Source organism: Onychomys torridus, chromosome 10 (assembly GCF_903995425.1).
Source record: "Onychomys torridus chromosome 10, mOncTor1.1, whole genome shotgun sequence".
In the NCBI taxonomy this organism is placed as follows: domain Eukaryota; kingdom Metazoa; phylum Chordata; class Mammalia; order Rodentia; family Cricetidae; genus Onychomys; species Onychomys torridus.
Window position 1 is genome coordinate 21101983 of NC_050452.1, and position 15893 is coordinate 21117875.

The 15893-nt window shown below is 44.6% G+C and overlaps 1 protein-coding gene across 1 annotated transcript in view; it reads left to right on the plus strand.

The window, feature by feature from the left end:
- The window catches only part of Pkd1l1 (polycystin 1 like 1, transient receptor potential channel interacting), a 123017-nt gene that overhangs the window by 11239 nt on the left and 95885 nt on the right, over window positions 1-15893 (plus strand). Inside the window, exons 4-6 of the mRNA XM_036201099.1 lie at window positions 4957-5060; window positions 6204-6652; window positions 15148-15318. Of these exons, the coding sequence (XP_036056992.1) occupies window positions 4957-5060; window positions 6204-6652; window positions 15148-15318 (724 nt within the window). The remainder of the gene's footprint in view (window positions 1-4956; window positions 5061-6203; window positions 6653-15147; window positions 15319-15893) is intronic.

Sequence of the window (15893 nt, forward strand, 5' to 3'; positions counted from 1 at the left end):
CATCTCCTCCCATCCAGATGGGCTCCCTGCCCTCATCCCAGCCTCCCACAGCCAGCTTTGCACTCTGCAGCATCCCCTTCCACACCCCAGGAGCAGTGTCCATCAGTCTGGCTTCCCCACTGCTCTCCCTAGGGAGAAGGACAGTGCCTGGCACGCAGGGATGGAGGCTGCCCTTTTAGGATGAATAATGCCTCTTCCCCCGATGTTCTCACAGTTTTACTTTGTTTTCCTTATAGAGCATTTTGAACACAAGTTGTGAAGGAAGGCGAGGTGCTATGAACACAGAAACACAAGCTCCTCCACACGGGGATGGCGGTACTGGCAGGTAGGTCAAAGAAGCCCAGGCAGGCTGGCATTTCTGAGTATACAGATGGCATGAGAATCATAGGGGACATCTCAGATGCCAACGTCAGGGTCTGTTCTGTTACCTCCAAGTAGATTTGAACCTCTCAGCACCTAAGGGAAAAAGAATGTGTGTGTGTGTGTGTGTGTGTGTGTGTGTGTGTGTGTGTGTGTAAAATATATTATATATACAAATATGTATATATACGATCATTATGATTATTCGACAAGGTTGTATAGTAAACTTAACCCCAAATGTTGGGAGCTACACAAGGTAGTACCAGGTACGAGTCCTCATGTCACTATTGGGAACTCTAGTCATGAGCATGCTATGGCAGAAACAGACGGACAGACACATTGCACCTTCCCACAATACTAAAATTCCCTTGAGCAGGGGAGCTACACATTGAAGTTTTAAAGCCTTCATTCTGTCACGAGGACAACAAGAAGGCAGAGGAGCCTTCTTATTGTTCTCACGAATCAAAAATAAATTTAAGAGCTGAGTTGGTTTTGTTGGTGGCAGTCTGCTAAGTAGCTGATTTGCTATGAAAGCAGGCTGAGGCAAACCCAAGTTCTTTCACTCTGATCTTAATCACTAATATTAACTCTCAGATCGTGTGTTGCACATCACACGGTAATTATATATACATACACGTGTAGTCATAGAATGGCTATAGATGGGCTTCAATGGCTGCAGTGGGGTTCAAGGACTTCTCAGGGAGACCTTACTGGGAGACAGGCAGAGGGCTGTTAGGGACGTGGAATTACAGCAGAGATTTATAGCTAGAGAGCTTCTCTCCAGGTGCCACCAAGTCCCCTCAGTCCCACAACCCACGTATAAAATAAACACACAGACGCTTATATTATTTAAGTTGCTTGGCCATTAGCTCAGGCCTACCGTTGTCTAGCTCTTACTCTTATATTCAGCCCATTTCTATTAATCTATACTTTGCCATGTGGGCTCGTGGCTTACTGATATCTTACATCTTTCTTGTCCTGGCAGCCGCTGGCAGCTCTCTCCACCTCAGCCTTCCACCTCCCAGAATTCTCTTTTCTCTTGTCCCGCCTATACTTCCTGCCTGGCTACTGGCCAATCAGTGTTTTATTTACCAATGAATCATCCACAACAGAGATTAGATCATGTCACCATGTGGAGAGCCACTGATGACACTACCACCTAGCACAGCTGCAAGGACCCAGGCCTGTCAGGCCTCAGAACTGAGTCCAGCTGCAGGGGCTCAGGGCTCATGGAAGCTATGGGCAAGGAGTGGAATGGGACCCAGAGAAATGGAAGCTTGCCTGAGCTGTGGCCAAGACCAAGGTAACTAAAGCCCTGAGGACCGTCAGGAGCTCTCTGCCTTTCGGTCCTTGGTGCTAACACTGGGTAGCCAGATGTGGAAGAGGGTGTCCCTTTTGCAGTTTTAGCTCCCTCTTCCAGGTAAGAATGTTGCAACCTTGCTCAATCTAGTGTGTTTTGTAAATTCTAGGCTGGCTGGCTTGCTTCCTTTTTTTTTTTTTTGTTCACTTGTTTCTTCCTTCCTCTCCTACCCCACCCCACCCCTGTCCCCATTTAAAAAAATAAACTATGCATATCTCACAGAGACCAGTTCTTTATCATCATCATCATCATCATCATTACTGTGTGTGTGAGGGAAGGGGGGCACTTGGAAGCCCTGATATAGGTATGGAGATCAAATGACGATGTTCAGAAGTGGGTTCTTTCCTTTCACCTTATTGACACAGCATCGCCATTGTTTCTGCCACTCTGTATCTAGGCTAGCAGGCCTGCAGGCCTGCAGGCTTGATTATGATTCCTCCTCCCATCCTTGCCTTAGGAGTGCTGGCATCACAGATAGAAGCTGCCGTGTCTGACTTTTCATGGGTTCTAGGCTTTGAACTCGTCATCAAGCTTACATGGCAATCATTTTTACCTGCTTGGCCATATGACCACATCATGGGCCTTTTCCTGATACAGTTGAGATTCACTCATGTGCTCATATGCTGCCAAGCTGCTTGGATGAATTTCCCAGGGATATTTTGTGACATTTAGGAATAAGCCATGTGTCAGTCATGCTGGCATAGAGAAGTCAGTGGTGGTGTCTACATGTACACGGAGGTGCAGCGTCATTCTGTACCTGCATTTGTACTCAAAAGGGAGCCAGATGCTGCTTTTAAAATGGTGTCTCTCGGGGTAAGCCCTGCCTGAAAAAATATTCTTTAAACTGCTTGGCCATTAGCTCAGGCCTACCATTGTCTAGCTCTTACTCTTAGATTTAGCCCATTTCTATTAATCTACACTTTGCCACATGGCTTGTGGCTTACCAGTACCTTATCTCTTTCTTGTCATGGTGGCAGCTGGCAGTATCTCCCTCTCCCAGACTTCACTTTCCAGAATTCTCCTCCTCTCTGTCCTGCCTACCCTACCTATCCTTCCTGCCTGGCTACTGGCCAATCAGCACTTTATTTATTTTAACCAGTCAGATCAACACATTTGACATACAGAACGTCCCATAGCACACATTGACCATAATACAGTTTATATGTTTTGTTTTGTTTTTCTTTTTTCTTTATACAGTCCAAAAGCAAAACAATATTACATAACCAAAAATTTGAAGTTTGGGGGAGCATAAGATGCCCACTCCCCATGCTGCAGGGTTTATGACCCAGATCACTGGAAGGCTGTGCCTAACACTATGGCCTTCCTGAATTCCACTTTACAAACATGGGGCTTCCTGTTGGGGTGGATTTTGCCTTTCGCTTGCTATTGTCTGTGTCACATGTTTTATTATAGGGCATTTCAGCATCAAATGCATACTCTTGGATTTTACTGGCCCAACTGGCATCCTATCCCACCCCCAAGCCCGTGTCAATCAACATGTTCTTTCTGGCTTGGGCAGAATAACCCTCTCCAACATGAGAGTCAAGCACTGAAGAATTACACAGCTTGTTTAAATTACTTAGGACTTGGCAAGGTATAACTATTCAATTAAAAAGGAAACCTTCCCTGGAATTAGCACCTCCTATGGGTCATCAAGGAAATGTCATCCTCCTCAGCCGTGTATGATCACAACGAACAGTTAGCAAGAGCGAGGTGCTGCTGTCTCTGGCAGGAGCCCTGAGCTCTGTGTTCTCTCCTGCCCCAGCATGCAGTCTGTTTGCTGCCCACAGTAGTAACTGGGTGAGTAAGGCTCTTTGAGAACGTGTTTGGGCAGAAGGGAAGGGCCATGTTTTCTAAAAGGGAGATCCTCTTAATGTTGAACAGTGAGCCTGAGCCACATCGCTAGCTCCTAGATTTTTGTTTTCAAAAACATTTCTGTGTTAAAAAGTAAAGAGCCATGAAATGAAAACAAAACAAAACACCAGAAAGCAAATAGCCAGGGGACATGATCCATTAGGAATGTTCAAAGTGACTTAGGATGCCCCCTCAGAGGACAGTGCAGGAGGATGTGCCATCGAAAGTGTCAAGGGAGCTGGTTCCATCAGTGGAGGGAACAGTGTATGTTTCCAGCCCAGGAGAGAGGCTGGGGAGGTGGACACAGCAGCAGGCCAGGGTCCAGAGATGAATTCTGAAGTTGACCATATGCTGCAATCCACTGGCCCCCATGAGGACAAGTCTGTCCTCTGCAGACCTGAGCCTGTAGTGAAGAGAGAGAGGCACAGGACAGGAGGTGCTAGCCACTGTCTAGAGCTCATAAATAACCAGAACTTGCCTCCCAGGTTCTCCAACTCCCTGTCTATGCTATAGCACATGGACATATGCCACAGTATATATTGATGGCCCAGCATGTGTGGAATGTGACTTGCACCTAGGTGGGTGCAAATTTTAGCAAATGGCTTTAACTGTGTTCTCCTCCATCCTAAGGACTTCTCCCTGACATCTGCCACAGTGTATTAATTTACAGCACATCTAGTCTCTGATGGTCCACCTTATGGGCTCCAGCAAAACAGGCTTGGGTGATAGAGAGGGTCTTTTGGATAAGCCAGAACACATAACAGTCAGCTGTGCCAAGCATAGGACAGAGTCTCTCTGCTTTTTGTCATCATCAGGAGCATCAGGAACAGTGACAGTCCCCGCTCCTGTCTCATGTGGCTGTGTGAGGCTGAAAGAGCAGATGGATCGTTCTCCCGTCTGCAGCAGGTTGGTGTCTGACCTCAGCCCCTGAAGAACTTGCCTCTGAGCTGATGAGTAACCTCTACTTTGCCTTTCTAACTCTGGTAGATGCTGCACAGTCGTGGAGAATTGAAATATGTCATTGCAATAAAAAAAGAAAAGACTCCATGTTTCCCTGCCTGTGGTACTGTCATCTCTTAGCGGCCAGCCTCATGAGTACACAATCATATAAATAACTAACCTATTGCCTTAGCAGAGGCTGACAATGTGAAGCCATAATAGGCAATCTTGAAGTTCCTGTGGAGTTCTAGGGGTGTGCCCCATTTCATTCTGATGGCAGTGCCATGGACAGGTTGATTTACATTTCCCCAACCAAACCAGAGTCCTTAGTCCTCAGAGACCTCAATGTCACAGTCCATTTACTAAGTTGACTTTGACATGGAAAACCTGTGCCAGAGCAGCGACTGGAGAAACTCCTGTGACCTTAAACGTTTGTGTTGCAGGAGGCCCCTTTGGCAGTGGCCCTCTGCAGCCCCAAGAAGGAGGATCTTTGCTGTGAAGGACTGCTGTGCTCTGTGGAAGACTTGCCCAACATGCTGCTTCTGAGGTCTGTCACCAGGAGGTCCCCACCAGGGTGGTCACACCCCACAGACCAGCAGGCAGACAGCTCTCAGGGGGTCTGGCTTTCCATTTCCCCACCATTACCAGAAGGCAGAAGGAGGGCGGAGGCCACACCCTTCTTGTCTTAGTCACTACCAGTCACTTGATGATTTGGGTCTCTTGGTTCTTCCCAGCTGTGACTGGGAGTGTGCCAAGTCACTGTGCTCCAGATGATATGATTAGCTGCTCTTTGCCACCTGCATCCAATGCCACATGGTCCCTTTGTCTTTTAGAGCCGTCAGGAATTCTGACTGCAGCCCTGTCTGTCTGTGGTGCTGGGGAGGGTAGCTATGGTAAGCATAGCACAGGCAGAGGAGGGATATGTGAAGTATTCCCAATACTCAGGACCCTCCCATGCTCATGGGAGCATTCTCTTGCTTTGAAGGGCTCTGTCCTTTGTTCAGACTGCTAGCCGCTTAAATGCTCATCATTGGTACCTTCTGCAACAGTTCCCAGTAAGCCAGGGATGGAAGTCCTATATTCTTGGGGACTGGAGGCTAAGTAGTCTAGACTCTTTCCAGTGCCCTGCTCCCCCAGCACATGTGGAAATGGGAAACTGTAGGTCAAGATCGCATTGTACAAAACCAGCCAATGGTTACTCATGGGAAAGACTAGCTTTTGGCTCATGACTTCAATGATAAAGAAAAAAAATTATTTTACCCCTTTTTCTGTAACTAGATTAGTTGTGCTCCAGTAATTGACCTCAGCCTCCAGGGTGTTGATCCCGGTCTTTTGGGAGAACTGGCCTCATCTCTAAAGTGATGACTTCAGTCTTTAGGGGGGCTGACCTCAGTCTCTAGGGGACTTTCTGGCCCTTCTTTCAATGTCTCAACCAGTGGTCAGAGGTGCCTGTCTCACAAGTGGCCAGTGATTTTGGTATTGCAGGTGGGGAGCCCACTGAGCACCAGAGCCCTTCCTCAGGGTCCTCACACCTGTTCCCTGACAGTTATCCTAGACAGTCTATTCATGTCTACCCTCCCACCCCCACACCCTCTCTATTCCCAGACTCTGTAGACTGCCCTGAAATCTGGTATGTGCTTCTTTCTCTTAGTTCCTCGGATCTCCCTCCTGGCACTGCTTGTACCTGCAGACTCCTCACAGCCTGGTACCATCCTGAGAGTCCCTCACCTCTCACTCAGTATCCTCCCGGGTCCATCCCAGTGACACAGCCTGAAAATGCTGGGCTCTTTGCCCCCTGCTGCCTCCCAGAAACAGGTGCTCAGGCACCTCCAGCTCTGGGAATCCGTGTTCACCTGGCTTCCGGAGCTGCTCTTGGTCTGCTGGTGGACTTTGGGGACAGTTGTGGAACTGAGATAAGACTGTGTACAATGACAGATGTGGCTGCAGTGACTGGCTACCACCGGTACAGGAAAGGTATGGTGCAGTGTATCCTTCTCTGGAAGCTTGGGGAGGAGGGGCCATCCCAGGACACTGGCAGCATTGAGATGCTGGGAGGGAGGGAGCCACATTCCACCCTCTGGATCCTTCTGAACCAATCTGGTGGCTTCTGTATGGCGGAAGCTCACATTTTAGACTACGGCTAAGTCTCTAAATACTTCAGCTCATTAATCTTCCCTCAGAACTGTGGGGTAGGAGGATGAGACTGAGAAATAGTCCCTAGGGTCACACAGTCAGTACAAGGCCTCCTTCCTAGACATGGTGACACCCCCAAATCCCTTACATTCCTCAAGGACCCACGTGTGATAGGGCACACTCTTTCTTTTGAGTTAAAAAATCCAACAAATTCAAAGCAATAATAACAAACAATGACCAATGTTTGTATGGACATTTTGGTGTTAGTTGGACAAGTATGGGATGTGAGTGGAAAACTTAACTTTCGGGAGTCATGGAGAATTGAATTTTTTCTTTCTCTTTTGAAAACCATTGTTTTGAACCTGGTCTAGTCTCTGTGCAAGTGCACATAACTGACAAGGTGCACATCAAGAATCCTCTTCTCACTAACCCACAGGCAACCACATCTTTGATTTCTTACATCCTGTGTGCATGTAAGCCTCCATCAGGCTTATTCTGCTCTCTGTAAATGAGAGTGCATTAAGCACAATGTCCCACTCTGCTCACTTAACTATGAATCTCTTAGAGTAACTCCTCAGTCAGGCATGAAAGGACTTCCCTGCTCTTTCGGGTGGCTGCTGTATATTGACTTAACTGCCCACGTCTGTTTAACTGGATTTTATTGGTGGATGTTGAGATGGTTCCTGATCTTTCAGTTTTAAAAGTAACATTGCAGTGAGTACATGGCAGCTCATAGTGAAGAAGACATTGTGTCTCAGATGCCATGTCCAGTAGCAATTTGCCAAATTACTGCCCAATTGCTCTCAATTAGAGCTGTCTGGTCTGTGCTCTGTGAACAGCACAACTGTCAGTCTGAGATGGAAACAGTCTCTTTCTGAAGCTCTGTGTGTCATTATCTTCATTCAAAATTAAAGTACCCTTTTAAAAAAACATGTTTAGCCAAAAAGAGCACTTTTGTGGCTCTGTATAACATGGGGTTTGTATTTTTCCATTACTGAGAAAATTAGTCTTTTTATTGTGAGGGTAATACATTGCAAATATTTTTTCTTCGTTTATTGTGTGTCAGCTTTGCTTTTAGATGCTTTTGTGTGAAAATGTTTATTTATTTTGCTTTCTATTTATGGAGGTGCTAGAGAATGAACCCAGCTTCCTGCACACTAGGCAGGTATTCTACCACTGAGCTATAGATCCTAAGCCCCAGGTTCTGAGATACCGTGTCCCAGTTAAAAATGTGTTCCTTATTCTAAATTCATAAAGCAATTCTTTCATATCTTTTAGTGTTTTCATGATAGAATTTTTCACACTTAAGTAATTAATATTTTGAATACATATCCTGGCATAACATTGGATGCGCATTCACTTTGCTGAGGTCAGGATGCCTGCTCAGGAGGCTGGAATGATCCATTTTTCAAAAGCATCTGGAATGCTCTCTCTCTCCCCACTTTTTACAAGCTGGGTTCCTGTTCTAGGCCATCTGCAGACATTCTGATCCCTTTTATCTGCCCCACCGGCTTGTGTGAGCCACTGTTTTCTTTCCTACGGTCTCACTGTTGTGGCTTGCTCTCCTGGTGCCTCAATTTTTCTGGGATTATTTTGGTCATATTTTCTTGATGATTTTTCCACATGAACTTTAGAGCCACACTGACTAATATGAAGGGATTGACAATTCTATTTGCACAATGTTTAACTTAAACATTAATTTATGTAGAAGCCTTATGCTCCCAAGTCCCTCTTTTAATGGAATGTACCCTGTTCCTTTCTATCCTTCCTCACTCCTTTGGAAACATTTAAAATTTTCTCCATATGAGAAAATTAACTCCCACAAATCACACACATACACATGTTCACACACACACACACACACACACACACACACACACACACACAAAATGTAAAAACTGTTTTTTGGTTGTTTCTATATGAAATTTACATTACATGGCACTTCTTTTTTTTTTTTTTTTTTTTTTTTTTGTGCCATCACAAATGAGTGATTTATCTTCAATCTGGTTGCCACAGCACGCAGAGAGATGAGGAAGCTGCTCTTTGTTTTGTGGCCTCCAGTCTTGCTGAGCTTTGACACAGACCCGTCTCCTGCATACATCCTCAAGTGTTTTCTTAGCTGTGCAAATACACTGTTTACAAATGCTGATGTATCCCTTCCTGTCTCCGGTGATCACCTCACAGTCCTTTCTCCTGTCTAACTGCATTGGCCTGGATTTCCAGAGTGTTGTGGGTGACGTTTTAGCAGACAATATTGGGTGTATTTGTCTTCAGAACTTTCTGCTACTTTTTTTTCTCTAAACTTCATTGCTAGAATTTGTATAGATTCAATTTATCCTGGCACAGAAATTTTCATCTTGTATTAAGGACTGAAAACATAATAAAAGAGTTGTTGAATTTGCCAGCTTCTAACAGATTCTATCTGTTGAGATGACTTTATGATTAGTTTCACCTTTGGAACTCACAAGTTTCAAGTTACATTACTTAGTAATGACATTCCCAAATTCCTGGGAGAGGGAAACCGTATGATTTTGCCTTATTATTTTTAAACAGGGGGTTGAATTCAGTTTTCTAAATCCTACTCAAGGGTTCTATGCTGGTGCTCATCAACTGGGCTTGAGTCCAGTCACTGGTTATGGGGCATTAGCATTAGATTTTTCCCATCAGTGATACATGGAGAGCTTTCTAATTCTCTCATCCTGGAAGAGCAAAGACATCATTAGAGACAGTTATTATCTAGATGAATGTATGTGCTTACTCTCTTGTTGCCTCTGGCTAACTCAATGATACCTTTCTCTGTTGATATTTGCTATTTCTCATATAGTTAATTCTTTAAAATTCTAGGTTCTTAGAAAAGTACACTTTTAATACAAGTCTTCAAGCTTAATTATAGAGACATCAACAAAGTGGGCCCCTCTGGTTCTTAAATTTTTATTGATATTGACTTATTTCCTTCATCTTTTTTATTTAACTTCATTCTTCTCTTATGAATCAAATAGGGCTGATGTCCTTTAGCTAAGGAATCAGCATGGATTGTGTTTATTAATTTTTTAATTAATTAACTAATTTTGGTGTTTTCACGACAGGGTTTCTCTGTGTAGTTTTGGAGCCTGTTCTGGAACTCACTCTGTAGACCAGGCTGGCCTCAAACTCTCAGAGATCCGCCTGCCTCTGCCTCCTGAGTGCTGGGATTAAAGGCGTGAGCCACCTTGCCCGGCAGATTGTGTTTATTACATATTTTTTTTCTAGTTGGTCAATTTCTGTTTTGATTTTTTTTTTTTAATTCTTGCTTTTGTGGTTATTTTTTTCTTATTTTTCTAACATATCTATATGTCCTATGACCCATGTTGGATTGTTTCATTATTAATTTCCAGTCACCGTGTGCCATAATAAATATTTTTTTTTCTCTAGTGTTCTGACTTTTTAAAGTCTCAAGGTCATCTTTGTAGTTTAAAATGCAGTCAGTGTTAGAAATGAGAATTCAAGACTGCTCAGGAGGTTATGGTGGGCTATACCTTGTGTCCATCCTGACAAGCCAGGCTTAAGTGGCTCCTGAATCTTCTAGGTGCTGAGTTCCTGTGCTACCTTTCTCCTGAGACTCATTACCACCAAACTCCACCAGTAGAAAGATTAGTAAGAGTAAATGAGAGTGGGAGAGAGGGAGGGAGGGAGAGGAGGGAAGGAGAGGAAGGCAAGGGGAGAAGAAGGGAGGACTAGAGAGAGAGAGGGAGAGGAGGGAGAGGAAGGGAAGGGGAAGAAGGGGGGACTAGAGAGAGAGAGGGAGGGAGGGAGGGAGGCAGGGAGGGAGACATATAGACCTTGAGCAAGAGAGCCAGAAGGTATGGTGACCCACAGAGCTGGCCCCCTGTGCTAAGTAGAATGGTCAAGGTTAGCTGATCCCTTTTACCACCAACTACTCATTGAGTAAGGATATACGTGTGTGTGTTCACTTTTCTCCTTCCCATTCCTCATTTATCCTAGATGTCAACCATGTCAATGATTTGTATTAGTCTTTTGGTTTGTGACAAGAAACATTAAGTAAAGAAGAGCTGATTTTGGCTTACAGTTTGACAAGACACAGCCCACCACAGTGAGGAGGCACGCTCAGGAATGGCCTGGGGGGACAGGAGCAGGAAGCAGCAGGTCACATGGCCCCCACACATTCAGGAAACAGATGATGAATGCTGGTGCTCAGCTCACTTTTTTTTTTTAATTCACTCTGGGATACCAGACTACGGGATAATGCAGCCCAAATTCAGGGCAGGTCTTCCCTCCGTCAAACCTTTCCAGAACTGTGTGTTTCCATGGTGATTCTACATACAGTCAAAGTGACAAGGAAGTGTAGCCATGCTATTTCACAACTCCAGCCTTCATCTCTTTCCTTTCCCACTTCTGTCCCTATGTAAACTCTACATCTTCATGGCATCGTGCTGATGCTCTGTCCACCACCAGCTCACCACACACGGTTTACTCTGGCTCTGTGGAGACAGGCTCCATTCTCATCCCAGTTCTTCCTTGCTGTCCCCATTTGGCTCACTGCTGACTTGTGGGGAGATCTCACATGAAAAGTTTACAGCTGATGCTGTTGTACTTGAGTGATCGTTTACTGGCCTATAGGTTCTTGGGCATGTGTTGTTTTCTTGAGGACTCTAATCCTTCCTCCACTGGGTTCCTTCTCACAAAGGTGGTTCTCCATGTGTGACAAGCTTCATCATCATCATCATCATCATCATCATCATCATCATCATCACCAGAGTGATGCCTTGAAATGCAGATTCTTAGGCCCACCTTGCCCTCCAGGTCCTTGACACCCATGTCTTGGCTACCCCTCTTTTATGTGTTTGCATTCTTTCTCGGGTTGGGATGGTTCCTTTCTCCTTAGAGATGGCTTACTGGTTTGGGGTCTTTCAAAATGGTAGCGTTTATATATGTAATTTCCACTGGCCTCACCAGAATGCACACCTGGAAATCGGCCATTCTAGATCAACTGCCTCTGGTATACAGTGGACTTTTGCACATGCAGACATGTATTACCCTTGAATATGCTTCATGGAATATTGATTTGATCATGCCTTTAAACTGTTTTCTGCTCCAACACTTTAACTTTGATTTGTGAGAATCTGTGACAGAGCTGTCCAGTCTCTCTCTTTCTTTTTTCGGTCTCATTTGTTTTTCCAATATCTCTACTTTCTTTTGATTGCCCCCCCCCTTTTTTCTTTTGTGTCTCTTCTGCCCTCCAGTGAGATCTTAGAAATGTCCTCACTTCTGCTCCTGGATCATTCATGACAGAAGATGATGGGTCTCCAGTTGTTTCATCTTCCTTGAACTATATATTTTTTTTCTGGAGGATGATCTTCATCCACTGAGTGCCCCCTAAAGCTCTCCTCCTAACTCTTGTATTATCTCATATGTTCTGAACGGTGTTTTCTTCTTCCCGTTCCTCATTCTCCTTCCTGCTTCCTTTGTAGCATTTCTCCTGAGTTCATTTTTGCAGGACTGGCTGTCTGCAGGTGATGTTGCTCGAGAAATTTACAGTCCCCAAGTCCTTCTGCTGTTGAGTTCTCTTTACAGCATCTCCCCTTTGCCATCTCCAGCAGGGTGCCTGCCCATCCATGCTTGCTACTTCACTGCTTTGAGCAGCTCTTGTATCTCTTTTGTGTTTTGAACATGCATAGGGCTACCTTGCATCACTCCCCCAAAGGCATTTCACTTCAGTTCATTCTTACCCTTCTGCATTTGCATAATGCCTGGAAGACTCCGTGGAAGGTTAACTGCATAATACTCAAATCGGGGCATGCTCGATTGCTCTTAAACGCCTACAACTTTAGTAAACCTGTGTGAATCGATTTTCTTACTGCCTTAAAAATAAAGTAAGAGGTTTGTCTTAGTTAGGGTTTCTATCGCTGTGATGAAACACCATAACCAAAAAGCAACCTGGGGAGGAAAGGATTTATTTGGCTTACACTTCCATGTCTCTGTTCAGCATTGAAGGAAGTCAGAACAAGAACTCAAACAGGGTAAGATCCTGGAGGCAGGAGCTGATGCAGAGACTATGGAGGGGTGCTGCTTACTGGCTGCTCCTCATGGCTTGCTCAGCCTGTGTTCTTACAGATGGCAACACTCATCAATCACGAATTAAGAATATTCCCTACAGGCTTGCCCACAGACATATCTTATGGAGGCATTTATTAACTGAGGTTCCCTCCTCTCAAATGACTTTAGCTTATGTCAAGTTGACATAAAACCATCCGGCACAGAGTTAGTATTCTATCATTTCCTAGAGGTCAAGTTTAAAGGTAAATTGCTAACCAATTTGCCTAAGACCTGAAGCCAAATTCCTGAGTCCAGGCACAGGTCTTTTAACTGTTAGATCAACCAGTTTCCTGATGCTGGGGTGATGAGATATGCCTCTTAAAATGAAGTGTGAATAACAAGTTGATTCACCCATAGCACAACTCTTAATTCATCCTGGTCCCTATGACTGTGATAGCCTAATATTAGTCTCGCTTTCTGTTTATTAAAATCCACATGCAGATCTCTTTTGCATTCTATTGTGAGAAGCTGTGTGTGTTTGTAAATGTGCTAAAGTTATTAACGATGATTCAGTACTTAAGGTACAGCTTCTCTAAGGTGGAAAAGTGTGCATTTAAGAGATTTATTTTTCAATTATGTATATATGTGCATGCATGTGGGTAGGTATGTACAATCGAATGCAGGTCTCTGCAGAGGTAGAGGAGAGCGTGGGATCCCCTAGAGCTGGAGTTACAGGAGGTTGTGAGCTGCTCAGTGCAGATGCCGTGAATCAAACTCAACTGTAAGCAGGAGCAGTACATGCTCTTAACTGCTGAGCTGTCTCTCCAGCCCTGGGTATGCCCATTCTCACAGAATTAATTAAATCTTCATTCCAGGTAGGATACTGAGCACACTGCTCCCAAACCCTGCATCTCACCATATGCACTGAGTTTTCTTATAGATGATATATTTTTCTCTGCTGTGCCTCTCCCACTTTCTATGTATTATGCCACCACCTACCGCTGTCTAGGACAGTAAAGGCTGTAGTAATTCCTAAGGAACAGTGCATACCAGGCCTTGAGAACATTGTTTTCTTTGTTTGCCTTTAGTTTTCTATCCTATGTAATGTCATCGATCGCTTTATAAGCAGTCATTATGCATGTTCTCTGTGAACCAGGAGGAGCTTTGGGGGCAAAGGAGACAGAATATAGTGAACTTGGAAATGAAACACAGCACAAGAGCCATGGGCGATCACTAGATGAAGCCACTTGTTCTGCCTGTGTCGTTTCAAAAGGGTCATGGCAGGTTTGAATTGGCCAGCACGAGACAAGATGCCAGTAGGAGACAAGATGCTAACACAATGTAAGCTGAGAGAGGCTGGGAAGGAGATCTTTGTTCTATGTGGATGATGAATGAGGCCTGGGAGGGACAGAGCTGGGAATGGGTCACTGGGACCAGCAACGGACATAATCCTGTGACACACAAGGGTCACCCAATGTTTTAAAGCCAATGTACAGCAGGATCAAATGCATAATTTAAGAATAGTGGGTAGGAGGTTAGGGTTAGCCACCTGCTAGAGGCCTCTAGTCTGCAGAGCAGCATCAGACATATGCAGCTGTCTTAACAGAGTGGAACTTAGTGCCTTAAAGTCTCAAAGAACTAAAAGCAAAATAGAATTCAATCCTTGAGTTTCACCCAGGTTTTTAGGAGCTTCTTTGGGTCTAGGTGGGCCTCAAAGGATTCATTATGGTTATGTAGGCAGCTGCCAATCAACCAAATTGATGCCTCTTTCTGGAGATGAGTGACCCCATGGGACAACTGAGTTTTGTTTCTTCTTCAGCAAGTTAGGCCCAGATGCTTACCATGATAATGGTGACCAGTCCAAAGACAAGACGAGGCAAGTCAGAGGGGCTATGCAATTGACCACGAGACTTACACCAATCTAAAAGAGGAAGAAAAGTTCCTACCACTTTAATGAAAAATATAAAGTTATATTATAGTGACATTATAAAAACTTCAGGAACACAGTCAGGGTTGGGGGCCATTTTTAGTCTATTATAATCCTTTAACATATACTATTTGGATGTTTATTCAAGCAAATGTGTATATCAAATACACATACATATTAACCTAGCTATTCTGAAATGAGCAGTATCTATTTTAATATGTCTAATAATTTCTGATGCACACATATGCCACATCATTTTCAGGGTCTAGTGGAAAACACGAACACTGATTGTTAATATTATTAAGAATTTTCAGACAATAGAACAGTAAGCTACACCAAGGCATGTTGAATGTGGAACATTCTGTGTGCTGTGTGGCTGCATGCCCATGAAATGCCCCTGTTGTTGCAAGGAATTTTTTTAAAAATCTCATTTACAGTATCAGTTCACAGACTAGTCACCCTACTGTGACTATCCTGAAGGTGTTAACTCTTATATCTGTTTGAAAAGTCATCAAATGTCTATTTTGTCTTCTTTTTCCAGAAGGAGTCTACAAGCTCAGGGCTGTTGTCCATAACGTTCATGGAGTTGATGTGGAACTGGGACCTTATTACGTGGACATTGGCCGTGAGAATGTGTCTGTGTTCATGAATTCCAGCTCTATCCACCATGGAGAAGCTCTTTCCTTTGCTGACTCCCTCCCACAGCAGAAAGGTGAGGCCTGCGTGTGGAAGCTGAGCACTCATGTCTCTGCTGTGTGTGTAGCCTGACTCGGCTTTAGTTTCGCTGTCCAAGTCCCAGCCCCCTTATTCAATACACTGCCATTCATTCATTTTGACCTCATGTAGAAAATAGGTACTGTGGAATGTTGTATGTCGGGAGAGATAAGATGGAATCGTACAGGGATCCAACCTTAGGCAATTTGTAATCCAGTAAAGATATTTAGTTAAGTGTATAAAAAAATAGAGGAAAGGACAAAAAGTGCCTGAAGAAGAGCATGGCCATGGGGCTGGGAGATCCCCTAGACTATGTGTCACCACGGGACAGATACTACCTGGGGTAGGAGTTGGTGCATACAGTGAGGAGCGGGTATGGGGACATTCTGGCAGATGGCGCAGTCACAGCCAATGGTATATGGTGCTGGGTGCTCGTCGTATATCCAGAGCTTTCTAACTCCTGCCTTCTCACCCTCGCCCCACGCCTACCTGAAGGTGCCCCTTCCCCTGCTGCCAGCTTGGGGGAAGGCATTAAGAACTCACAGTCCAGAAGGAGTCAGAAGAGGGACTCGA